The sequence below is a fragment of the Oryzias melastigma genome, unplaced genomic scaffold, assembly GCF_002922805.2.
Source record: "Oryzias melastigma strain HK-1 unplaced genomic scaffold, ASM292280v2 sc00295, whole genome shotgun sequence".
NCBI lineage: Eukaryota > Metazoa > Chordata > Actinopteri > Beloniformes > Adrianichthyidae > Oryzias > Oryzias melastigma.
Window position 1 is genome coordinate 37,926 of NW_023416910.1, and position 12,859 is coordinate 50,784.

The 12,859-nt window shown below is 38.9% G+C and overlaps 1 protein-coding gene and 2 long non-coding RNA genes across 5 annotated transcripts in view; 1 reads left to right on the top strand and 2 right to left on the bottom strand.

Moving 5' to 3' along the window:
• aass (aminoadipate-semialdehyde synthase) overlaps nucleotides 1-12,859 on the bottom strand; it is a gene marked incomplete in the record, with an annotated part of 177,904 nt that overhangs the window by 24,599 nt on the left and 140,446 nt on the right. For all 3 annotated transcript variants that reach the window (XM_024262395.2, XM_024262393.2, XM_024262394.2), the window contains 1 exon segment: nucleotides 2,452-2,560. In XM_024262395.2, coding sequence (XP_024118163.1) covers nucleotides 2,452-2,560 — 109 coding nt within the window.
• Nucleotides 3,052-4,632, top strand: LOC112139574. The gene is made up of 4 exons (XR_002918014.2): nucleotides 3,052-3,468; nucleotides 3,803-3,994; nucleotides 4,068-4,256; nucleotides 4,354-4,632. It is a non-coding gene; the product is annotated as an uncharacterized LOC112139574 (long non-coding RNA).
• On the bottom strand, nucleotides 4,569-8,036 carry LOC118598287. Its single transcript, XR_004947410.1, has 2 exons — nucleotides 7,754-8,036; nucleotides 4,569-4,901 (listed from the first exon to the last, which is right to left on the bottom strand). It is a non-coding gene; the product is annotated as an uncharacterized LOC118598287 (long non-coding RNA).

The following is a 12,859-nucleotide window of genomic DNA, read 5'->3' on the forward strand; positions in this document are numbered from 1 at the left end:
AGACATTGGTCATCTTAGATTGCAGGGTTTTTTGTTTTTTGTTTGTTTGTTTTTCATAGGTAGTTTTGGTTAGGCAGCAATTAGCAGGGAGCTACTAACTGCGACGGGCTGACATATCAAGTCTGGCCAAGGAGCCACCATAAAGGGATAAAAGAGCCACATGTGGCTCTGGAGCCGCAGGTTGCAGACCCCTGGTATACAGCCTCATCATTGAGATTTGGCGCCCCCTCCAGCAGATGGAGCTCTAGGTGATAGGAAAAAAAAAAAAAAACCAAGCCATTTTTTTTCCTAAAACATTTAGGTGGGACGAAGTACCATCACAGGGTGAATGAGAATCTTTATTCCATATTCTTCCATTCGTATATTGCTGTTGTTCACCTTTCTGCATATCCCTTCAGGGGGATCCAAAGCAAATTAGCTTCCACTGATTGGCATGTTTGGTTTGGTAGAAAGTTTTACACCTGATGTCATTCCTGACACAACCCTGTATTCTACCAGGACGTAGCAGCCATTAATATATTTTACTGGATTGGAAATCACGTGACATACGGCGTGACTGACGTGCAACATTACTATGCATTGAGTCTTCCCAAGGGATGGATGGGGGGGGTCTGAATAAGCACAAAAAGAAGCACAAAAGAGGACGGAATGTTTTGTAATTGACTAAAAAAACCTTGACAACACAATAATCTGATCAGAGGAATCATCACAGGACAGGAATCGCATTTTAATAGAGAAATCCGGATGAGAACCGTGAACTGTGTGCTAAAGTAGGTGCTAGCAACTCACGAGAGTTGCATGCTAGTTTGGTTAATCGATGTATGTTTTTATTAATGTTTCATGTTTTAAAACATGGCGGATGTTAATTGAATTTATTCACGTTCAACCTGCACAAAGACTGATGGTAATTTATGTAAGAAACACGTAAAATGTTAGGTCAAGATTCACGTTGCTGCATTGTTTTGCTAGCTCATAGCTAGCTACTTTAAGAGCCTAAATCTTATTGTCAGTTGCACTTTTTTTTGTCTTTGTAAGAAGTGTAAGAGAGATCGCACATAATTTTCTTAATCCGTGGCGTCACTGTTGAGCTTCTTTCTTGGTCATACGGACCGAAGAAAGCCCAGCTAGAATCTACAGCGCTAACGCTAATGCTAGCTTTCTGCTCAGTGACGTAAACACAGCAGAGAGCAAATGTTAGTGAAGGAGCTGTGGATGTAAACTTTTTAAAACTGCCACACCATTTACTGCTATTATCTCTGTGTTTGAATCTTAACAGTTTGGCAGATGTATTTGATGTGTTTCGGCTGTGGCCATATTTGGTTTTGGTTCTCTTGGTTTAGTGTATTTTTGTCAGAGTGGGACATCTTTGTGTTTTGTGGATCTTTGTTTGTCTGTCTGTCTTTTGATTTGTTTCAGGTGTGGTGCTGGAGGCGTGGCTCCCCATTGGTCCAACCTGAAGGAGGGGAGCCTTCAAAACCACCACATGGACCTCCAGACCATGAGAAGGGAGCTGGGCTGCAACCTGTCTCCACTGCAGCTCAGTGAACTTCTCCACCTGTTTTAATTTGTGCGCACTTTGTAGTTTCTTTGGTGTTTTGTGTTAGGTCCCACTCTGTGTTCTCTGTTTAGTGATGGTTTTGTTAGGTGAAGCTGTAGGGGTGAACTGCCATTTTCTTTAGTAAATCTTTTTCTCCTGTTTATGTTAGTCCAGGGAGGTTAGTGTTTGTCTTTATTTTACTGTTTCTTTTGCAGGTAAGCTCCCTGGGTTGAGTTAGTTGGGGTTGTTTGTTGTTTTGGCCTTGGTTCACCATGAAGCCTTTTGCTTCACTTTTAGTTATTGTTTCAGTATGTTTTGTAAATAAATATTGTTATATTTTTTATGGAGACCTTTTGTGTTTTGTTACACACCTATTTAATTTACCTTTATGTTAGCCCCCAGATCCCCTAGACAAATTGGGGCGTAACAGGTGTTATCATCCAAGTTTAAAAAATGTTTTTTGGTATCAACTAAAAATGCTAGCTGGAGCCCTTTTCTCAAAGTACTGTCTATTTGAAGGTAAATTTTGAATGCAGTTGAGATTTATTTACCATGATCCAATCCAATAATAATAAAAGTTATAATTTCATTTGAAAATGTGGTAAAGGTTTTTTTTTCTTTTTTGTTTTTTTAGCAATTTGAGATGTTTTAACCCTTCCGCTCTCTTTGGGGTCCAGATGACTCCAACCACATACTGATATGTGATTCCTTCCATGACAAATGTGGACAAAGGTGGACGGGATTTTATGTCTGCCATGGACATTAGTGAAACTCAATGATAAAACAATTTCAGCGCACTGTCTTGTGGGGTCAAGATGACCCCACTTTTAATGTGAACAAACCAAGGAGAGTGGAAGGGTTAACATGTGAGCAGACAATTGCACACATGAAGAAAAAATAAAATCCAGACTCACTGTGCAGCCGTCAGCTTTGGCCTGGTCTATGCACTCCATGGCCAGCATGTGATCTATGCCTGGGTCCAATCCCATCTCATTCACGATGATGATGCCAGCTTCCTCTGCACTAAAAAAGATGGAAGCTTGCTTTTAAACGCACAACATTTTCATGCTTAAAGATTATGCTCTTTTTCAAATTCAATTTTATTTGTCACATACATATACATACATAACATAATATGCAGTGAAATTTATTGCATGGCTGTCTGACAGTATGAGGATAGGATAAACTTAGCTGACAGGTATAATTTTAAAATTTAGATTAATTGGTTTATTTGAAGCAAAGATTATGAAAAATACAGGACAAAACACACAATTATTTCAATCTCATTACATAAATAATGAAATGCATTGATTAGAAAATAGAAAACAAAAACAAAACACACTTATATGGGGTAAGATAGCTTTCAAAAAGAAACGTATTCATAAATACATATTTTGTATTCACAAAAAGATATCCGTATTCATAAACACAAAGTTGTGCAAAAATTTATATTTTGTGCCAAAGTTACATAAAAAATATGAATACAACATTTAATTTTATGTTTAACATGTCTCTTTTGAATACGAATTTTCCTCGTTTTGAATACGACTTCTCTCTGTCTTGGATACGGATTTCTCCTGTTACCTAACTGTCAAAACTACGTCACGGGGTCACAGGCTTATGCATCGAGTGCCGGAACATCGAGCCGCCGAGCCGGCTAACGACGCATGCGCACTGCAGTTTAGCACTCATGGGCTGTCCAATAACTTTATTGAAAAAAAACAACAAAAGTCGTTTTAACTTTGCTAGCTAGTTTCCTGTAGCCTGACCACCGTGAGTGGAACTTGTTGTGAATCATTTAGCTCGAAATGATTCTGAGTTTTTTTTTTCTTTTATTTAACTTTTACTTTTGGAGGAGTTGGAGCAGATCCATCGCCACCGCTGCCGGCACTTGTTGGTATTTTTTCTGGCAGAGACAAAACAATCTGCAGGTACTGTGTACAAACGCTTAAAAAAAACATCTAAGAGCTCTTTTACATATTTGCTTTAGCTAGTTTAATTGAAATGTTTATTTAGCAACACTATTACAGGTTGTAAACATACAAATACTGAATTTGTGGGTTTGTAGATTGTTCAAGTTTTGTTTATTTCACAAGTTATTGCAGTAAATGTAACTTAGTATAAGTACCTACACATTTCTGAGAGTAAAAACATGTACCAAATAACTACAAAGGGTTTTTATTTTATTAATCATACTACAATAGCGTTAAATGTTAAACATATTTTTAATATAAATGTATTTCTTATGGATTTCTTTTTAACTAGACTAGACCCCTGTAATGCAGAATCAACCAGTCTGTCAATCCTGGAGCTGTTTGTCCAACAGTGAAGACCCAAGAGCAGACTTCAGAATGAACAGGAACTCTCCTGCGGTCTTCCTGAACCTCCTTGATCAGGATCGGTGACATCAGCTTCCTCCTGCAGGTGCTGGAGGTGCATCACACTTCTGTACCTCATGTAAGTGAACACACTGCAGTTTTTCAATATTATTTGGAATATATTTATATAAATTTAAACTTATATATTGTAGGTTGTCACAGCGTGTGCCATCCTCCACAACATCTGCCTCTGTGTTGACGACACCGAGGCCCCATAGGAAGATGTGGGGATGATGAGGAGGAAGCTGGTTTGGAGGCCACCAGCGGTGATCTCTGGCAGGAGCAACTACCTGCTGAGGTTTCTGCCCTGGGGGAGGTACCACCTTGATTACTGGTAACAGGTAATTAAATAATCAAGAGATTAAAAAAAAAAAAAATGTTTTTCCAAAGCCTGTACATGCATTATCTTATATTTATGGATCATTTTTGGTCATGCAGCATCCGTCGACAGCCAGCCCTGCAAACCCTGAAGATGGACGATGCAGTCTACAGTGAAGATGCATCCTAAAACTCTCTGCAGACCACCTTGCAAGATGTTCCAATCACCACCCAGAAAGTTCCAGCCCGGGTCTCAGTCTTAGCCCCCCCCATCCATGTCAACTATCTTTGTAAATAGTTGGAAATAAAAGTTACAATTAATCCATGACAATCACTGTGTTTGATTTAGATCTTTATTTAAATTAACAAAACAAAAACAAACATTTTTAATATATCAAATATAAACGTCATTTATTTATTCTCAGACATCTAAGGATTTTAACGGCAATTTTTTCCAGCAGACTAAAGTTGGTCAAAAGTTTCCCTCCTCTCTCGTGCGCTCTGCTCTTCTGCCTCATGTCCTCTGCTTAGGTCTAGAAGCTCATCACTGTTTCTTCTTATTTTTCTTCTTTCAGCCGGTGGCTCACTCCTTCCTTCTCTTTCTCCACTCTCCTCTCTTTCACCCACTGCTGTACTTCTCCAGCAGATCCATTTTCTCCAGGATTGTCCTGAAAAAAACATAAAACAGAGAGGGGGGAGATGACAGGTTTAATCCCTCTCAAAAATGTTTCACATTAAAACACAAAAACACTCAACTCTACAGTAATGGTCACCAACTCTGTTATTGAGCTCCTGCCCTGTTTGTTTAGCAGCTTAACCTGTTTAAGCTACTTCTGCTCACCTGATCAGGTGTGTTAAGTTAATCAGAAACGGAGCTCATCCAATCCAGCTAATCAGGAATTACCGAAGCAGGGCAGTGGAGCTCACGATGAACATGGTTGGTGATGCCGGCTCTATTTTGTTGAAGACGTATACAAATGTACGATTTGCCAAAGCAGATGGAAAAAATGTGGCGCCATACAAAACGTAAACAGTTAATTATACACATATATATTTCTATAATCATTTTTAATCTTACATTTTCATTACTATTTTTAAGAAAAGTCCACTTTTATATTTGTTCAGGACCCATAGCTAACATGTTAATACAGAATACATGAGTAAATTCATCTTGATGTAATAACAATACAAGTAAACTAAAACATCACTATGGTCAAAATACACAACTTTATTTTTCTGATTAAAAAAATATTACTACTGTGAGCGTCATTTACATATATTTTTTTTTAATCAGAAACCTTTTTATGAACACTAGACTGCGTAGTTCAGTTGTTTCATGTTTATGTAGAAGATGTTTTGTTGTTAAAAAATAAAAAGATGTTTTGTTGTTCATGATTTTGTTGATAAAGGCGGACAGAGGAGCAACACGGTAATGTTTGAAGGTGTCGTGTCCGAATTGCCTTTAAAATCAAGGGCACTGTATTATAGTTAGTTATGGATAAGGGTGAGAATTCCGACATAGCCCGACAATTGAAACTCTATCTGATAACGAGAGTGGCGGTGTAGGTATCCATACGTGCTCGACGTGCAAGATCGGTTCGGGAAAATAAAAATAAATAAATAAATAAAAATAAAGATCGGTTCGGGAGCAAACGACTTGATGACGTGTAAGATTGCAATTGGTTAGATCACCATCATTTGACAGGAGATGATACACATGCGGTATTACCAGTGGCGGGCCGTGCATTTCACACCTAGGCCTTCAGTAGTGCTCCATCTGAATCAATCCAACCCTCATTAACTATTTTATGGCAATAAAACTTCTAGTGCAGGTACAGCTGCCACACACACACCAAAAGCATAAAAAATAACCTGATAAAATTTCAATATTATGTAGGGAGATAGCAAAATTTTACTCACCAAAAATCCAGATTATTTAAACACAAAATCCATCTTTTCTATCCTCAAGAAGATTTCAATCACTCTGTCGTGCAGAATCCGTGCGTTTCGCAGATGGAAAGTGTTCCGTGGCTGTGATAAGCTGGAAAATGTTCTGGTATACCTGAAGCCTCTTGTGGTCCAGGAGGGAGACAAACATCAGTTTTTGTGATCTTGAAATCTGATCTGTGTCTGGAAAATAATATTGTCGGTAGTGCGCGCGAGGATTTTGCGCTGCACGCGCCCGTGGTGCGTTCAGGGGCCTCGTAGATTTCCTCGTATCAGCTTCTCTCCGGCTCAACGGAGTCACGGAACTTCTTTACCCGTGCCAGACAAAACTGTGCCACAACTTTACCCAGACATTCATTTTCCACCAAAAATCAGACGATGAGACGCTTTCCACTGGCAAAATCTTCAAACCTGACACGCCGCTCCTCGGCACCTGTGTCCGTCACATAACGCAGAACCAGAGCGAGCTGCGAGCTATCCAATCAAGGCTCGTGAAAATGATGGCGTTTCCGTGGGCCAGCTAGCTGGCGTTGCAATGGTCTACTCCAGATCTGATTGGTTGAAGCAACAGTTTGGTCGACAATTATTTTATGCTACAGGGCCCGCAAAACTGATTGTGAAGGCCTTCAGGCAGATTTCTTTGACCCTAGCAACAAATGGTGCTGCAATGTGATTGGTTAATGCTTAAATAGGAAAATACACGTCTGGAAGCAGCGCGACCAGGGAGACAGCAATGAAAGGACGAAGACAGAGCATTTGGAATTATAGAATACGTATTCACGGAAATAAATAATAATTAATATCAGTCTGTGATTCAGATATTTTTAGGCCAGCAGAGAAGGCCTTGCAGGCCCTGACGGCCCGCCACTGGGTATTACAAAGCACGGAGTTTTCCCTAGTAAAAACTGAAGAGGTCCAAACAAGTACGGAAATAATCACAAAATGGGGCGCAATATTTGCAATGAAACGCAAAAACCTTGACAATAAAATAATCTGATCGAGGGGAATCATTACAATCGTATTTTAATAGAGAGAAACCAGACTGTGAAGCGTGGAGTCTGTGCTAAAGTTGGCGCTAGCGAGTAGCATGCTAGTTTGGTCACACATTAAAAAAGTGACTAGTCGCTCATGATTTTTTTTTTTTTTTTTACAATGCCTCCTGCCAGTTTGCAAACTCAAGGGGAAAGTACAGCTAAAATTTGCAGCGCTCACTTTCTGCTCAGTGACATAAACACTGAAGAGAGCAGCCATTACGGTAATGAGCTGTCAATGCCAGATTTATAAATAATAGCCTGGACAGATCTCAACATTAAGTTTTTTGTCTGTGTGGCGTTACCGTAGTGTAATGTCATCACTAGTCAGAGGCCCCCGAATCGATCTTGCAGCCCCATAGACCGTTTATGCAGGTCGAGCGCATATGGTACCCACAGCGGAGCTCACCCCCAAACAGCAAGAATTGTTTCGTTTTCAGCACGCACCTAAATTGGCTAAAGACCAATAGTCTACCATAACAAAATACAAATAAAGAAATACTAAGAGATAAAATGCCAAGGTTGAAACTCTTTATCCGTACCTGGTTGTTCTCCATTGACAATGTGTCCGTTTTCTTTAATCCCTGACGTTTTCCCAGCTCAAATTCAGAATTAGGGGAGGAGTCCTCAGTGCGCATGCGTCGTTTGCCGGCTCGGCTGCTTGATGTTCCGGCACTCGATGCATAAGCCTGTGACCCCGTGACGTAGTTTTGACAGTTAGGTAAAGAAATCCGTATCCCAGACAGAGAGAAGTCGTATTCAAAACGAGGAAAATTCGTATTCACAAGAGACATGTTAAACATAAAATGAAATGTTGTATTCATATTTTTTATGTAACTTTGGCACAAAATATAAATTTTTGCACAACTTTGTGTTTATGAATACGAATTTCTTTTTGTGAATACAAAATGTGTATTTATGAAGATGAATTTCTTTTTGTGAATACAAAATATTATTTATGAATGTTTCTTTTTGACAGTTATCTTACCCCATACACTTATGTCACATTTGGTTAATTAATTTTTGTGATAATTAACTAAAGTCAGAAGAGTTTGATTTATTGCTTGAAAACGAGTGAGAAGAAGCAAATTTATATCATCCCACCCTTACTTAATTACTTCATCTCACAGTTTTGCATAAGTATGTAATCCGGTTTTGATCAGATCAAATTCATTTTTTTTTTTTTTTTAATTCCAATAGCAAACTTAAGTGCTTGTTGATTATAAATTAATCTCATCAAACATTATTTCATAATTTCAGTAAACAGTTACAATCATACATCATGTAAGAGATATGTAATACTTGTTGATTATAACCAAAATACAATACATATTTATGCAGAAAAATAATAATTACACATTGAAATAAAGTTTAAAATAACCATAGAGTGCTTATTGATCATTCTCTGAAATAATTCTTATATATCTTTAGTAAACATAGATGATTCACACAATATGTATAATTGATTATCATTAGAACAGAACAAATAATTACATTAATCATTACTACGTATATTGGATCAAGTAAAGAAAATCAATACCATATTGATTGTTAACATCTCAGTAATCATTACTGCATATTACATAATGTAAAACTCATTGATTGCATTTAAAAAAAGCTTTGAAATATTTAATCACATTCAAGTTCACATTTAGAATTATTTAAGCACCAGTTGATCTTTAACTCGTCTTATCTTCATACTGTGAAATTAGAGTCTCTTTATACATTTTCTTGAATGTATAAATGCTTAAACATTGTTTGAGCTCATTACTTAACTTGTTCCAGAGTTTAGTTCCACACACAGAAACTTTTCTTTGTGGTTCTTACCAATCTGACCTTGAAGTTCCTGCATCCTCTCAGTTTGTTCCTCCTTCATTTTCTAAGAACTGTTTCTGGATATTGTACGGTAATGTTTTCCCACTAGCTTTGTATAGTCACTGTGCAGTATAAAAACCAACAAGGTCATACAGTTTTGAAATTCTGGATTGATAAAATAAATTGTTAGTGTGATCAAGATAACCAGCTTTATGTATAATTCTGATGGCTCGTTTCTGAAGCAAAAAGAGAGGATGTAGTGAACTCTTAGAATTATTACCCCAAACGTATATACAGCAGGTAAAATATGGTAATATTAAGGAGCAGTACAATAAATATCTACAGTTGTATTCTAATATATATTTGGATTTATTTATAATTTAAATACTTTTTGAAATTTTAGTTTGTATGTGTCTGATGTGAGGCTTCCAACTCAGTTTGTTATCAATAACAATCCCTAAGAATTTATTTTCTTATTTTCTTATTTTATTTATTTTCTGTTTCTTTCAATTAAGTCATTGTTAACTTTAATTGAGAGCTCTGTGTTGGCTTTGTAATTACAAAAACATCACTTTAGATTTGTCTAGATTCAAAGATAGTTTGTTGTAATCCATCCATGATTTTATTCTGATTAACTCTGTGTTCAACACATTGATAAGTTCCTTTGATTGTCTGTAGAATAGAAAATATTTGTGTCATCAGCAAATAAAATTGGTTTTAAAAGTTTTGAAACATTGAATATCATTGATGTAAATATTGAACAGCAGCGGCCCTGAATTGATCCTTGTGGGACACCAGAACTTATCCCTTTGGCCACTGATGTAAATTTGTTAATCTTGACAAATTGTTGTCTTACTGTTAAATAGGTTTTGACCCAACTTAGCGCTACTCCTCTGATCCCGTACACTTCCAGTTTTTCCAGTAGGATATCATGATTCAGAGTCAAATGTTTTTTTTAAGTCAATGAAGATTCCAGCTGCAGATTTCTTTTTATCCAGAGCGTTTGTGATTTCCTCTACATCATCAATGATAGCCATTGAGGTTGATCTGTTTTCTCTGAAACCATATTGGCTTTCATTTATTATGTTATATTTATCAATGAATGTATCTAATTTGTCATTGAATATCTTTTCTAGAATGTTTGAGAATTGTGGAAGGAGAGAAATAGGTCTATAGTTTGTAAACAGGTGTTTGTCTCCACTCTTATAGATAGATAAATAAAGTGCTCTTCGGGCGATGTCAGCTTTGCGTTTAGTATTATTCTCATTGATAAAGACGTTGGATCCCTTCAGATTTCTTCCTTGCTTCAATAAAGCAACTTTGTGCTTCCGATTAACAAACCTCATGAGAACCGCAGGTCTGTCTGTCTCTTTTGTCCAGATCTCAAGGTTGTTTGTGTCTAGAGAAATTCCTTTGGACTTCAGGAAATCTTCCACCTGTTCCTCCACAGAACTCATCTGCTCGTCAGATTCTTCCCTGTTCCCTGCAGCCGCTGCATGTGCATATGACCGGGGATTGACTTTCAGTCTGGTGATTAATCCTGGAATTCTGTTCTTGATCATCCATTCATCTATCCAAGTTATCCACTTGGTTGACAGTCTGCTCATGCAGAGCCCAGAGCTGCCTCCCCTCTTTCAGCCTGTCCAGAATTACCTGGTGCTGCATCTTGATGGTTCGAACTTCTTCCATCAGGATATCAAGCAACTTCTTTATATCCTCCAAATCGTCCATCACTGGTGGGTCTTTTTGGTGGGATGATCAGGAATTGGTTTTAATTGTATTTACTCTTTTTGGAGTAAATAGAGTTTTCGATGTGCTGCTGCTCTTGCTTCCATGCCATCGTGGCATATTTGTAAAGTAAGTAAAATAAAAAAATCTAGCTGCATAAAGTTCACAAAAGGTTACAAGTCCTGTGTGTCTGTGTGCTCCAAAGTGTTCATTTTTAATCTGTTAAGTGACATTGCTCTGTAGAAGTTGAACACAATTTTTATAGTTCCTGTTTAGAGACGGCCGAGGTAAAAACAGAGTGATGTTTGTGTGTGGGGATGGGTGGGAGTCCAGGAAAACCAGTGTTAGGACTTCTGGTTGAGGAGTTGAATGGCCTGTGGAAAGAAGCTCTTCCTCATCGTTTCTGTGTTACCCTTCAGGGGCCGGAAACAGTTCTCTGACCGCAGGGGAGAGAAGAGTCAGTTGTTGGGGTGTCTTGGGTCTTTCCGTATCTTGTTTGCTCTGGTCCAGCACCGCTTGTTGTAGATGGTCTGCAGGTCAGGGAGCTTGGTACGGATGGTGCGCTCAGCTTATTGCATCACTCTCTGGAGAACTTTGCTGTTCTGTTCAACGGTGTTGCCAAACCAGGCTGTGATGCTGAATGGTGCAGGTGTAGAATGTCTTCAGTAGTTTTAAGTCCTTCAGGCGCCTGAGGTGGTAAAGACACTTCCGGGCCTTCTTAACCAGCGTGTTAACATGGAAGGTCCATGTGATATCCTGCGTGAACACCCAGGTAATTAAACTTGTCCACTCTCTCCACTGGTGCCCTGTTGATTGTGAGGGGCCGGTAGTTCCTCACCTGATTTCATATCAGGTCCTTGGTTTTGGTGACGTTGAGGAGGAGATTGCTGACTTGACACCATGCCTCCAGGGTTTTAATCTCCTTTAGGTAGGCTTTCTCGTCGCTGTTGGAGATCAGACCTACCACCACAGTGTCATCAGCAAACTTCACAATACTGGTGGAGCTGGAGGTTGCCACACAGTCGAAGGTGTAGAGTGAGTGCAGCAGGGGGCTTAGGACACAACCTTGGGGGGGCTCCAGTGCTGAGGAAGTGTGACTTTGAGAGGTGGTTGCCCACTAGTACTGCCTGAGATCTGTCTGGAAGGAAGTTAGTGATCCATAAACACAGAGATGGGTGAAGGATCAATATCTCCAGCTTGCTGGTGAGAATGGAGGGAATTATGGTGTTAAGGCTGAACTGTAGTCAACAAACAGCATTTTGATATAATTCCCCTTCCTGTCGTCCAAATGGCTCAGGGCGACATGATGGGGGTGAGTGATTGCATTCTCTGTAGATCTGTTTGGACAGTATGCAAACTGTAGCGGGTCCAGGGTGTCAGGAAGAGATGAGTTGATGAAGTCTTTGATGAGCCTCTCAAAGCACTTCATCACCACTGAGGTCAGGGCCACTGGGCGGTGGTCGTTTGGGCATGCTGGCTGAGGAACAATGGTGGTCTGTTTGAAGCATGTTGGGACTGTAGACATTCCAGGGAGAGATTGAAGATCTTATTGAAAGCAGGAGCATGCCCATGATCTCATATGGTCCTGCTGCATTCCCGAAGTTCACTCTCCTGAACTCCCTCCTCACATCATGCTCTGAGATAATGAATATGTTCCCCTCTCTGCCATGCCCCTGGTGTGACCTACTGTGACAAGGCAAGGCAAGGCAAGTTTATTTGTATAGCACATTTCATGTACAGAGACAATTCAAAGTGCTTTACATAAAACTTTAAAAGAAACAATCAAAATAAATAGTAAAAACGTGATCAATAAAATAAAAAGATTTTAATTTAAAACAAGCATAGATAAAGAGTGCAGACGTAAACTTTTGAATACATATTAATTAAATGCAACTGAGAACAGGTGAGCCTTTAACCTGGATTTAAATACACTGAGTGTTTCAGTAGATCTAAAGTTTTCTGGAAGTTCTGTGGAGCATAGAAGCTGAATTCAGCTTCTCCATGTTTAGTTCTGACTCTGATAAAAGGCTGCATCCTGATGACCGGAGAGGTCTGGCTGGTACATACTGGGTCAGGAGGTCAGTCATGTATTTTGGTGCTAAACC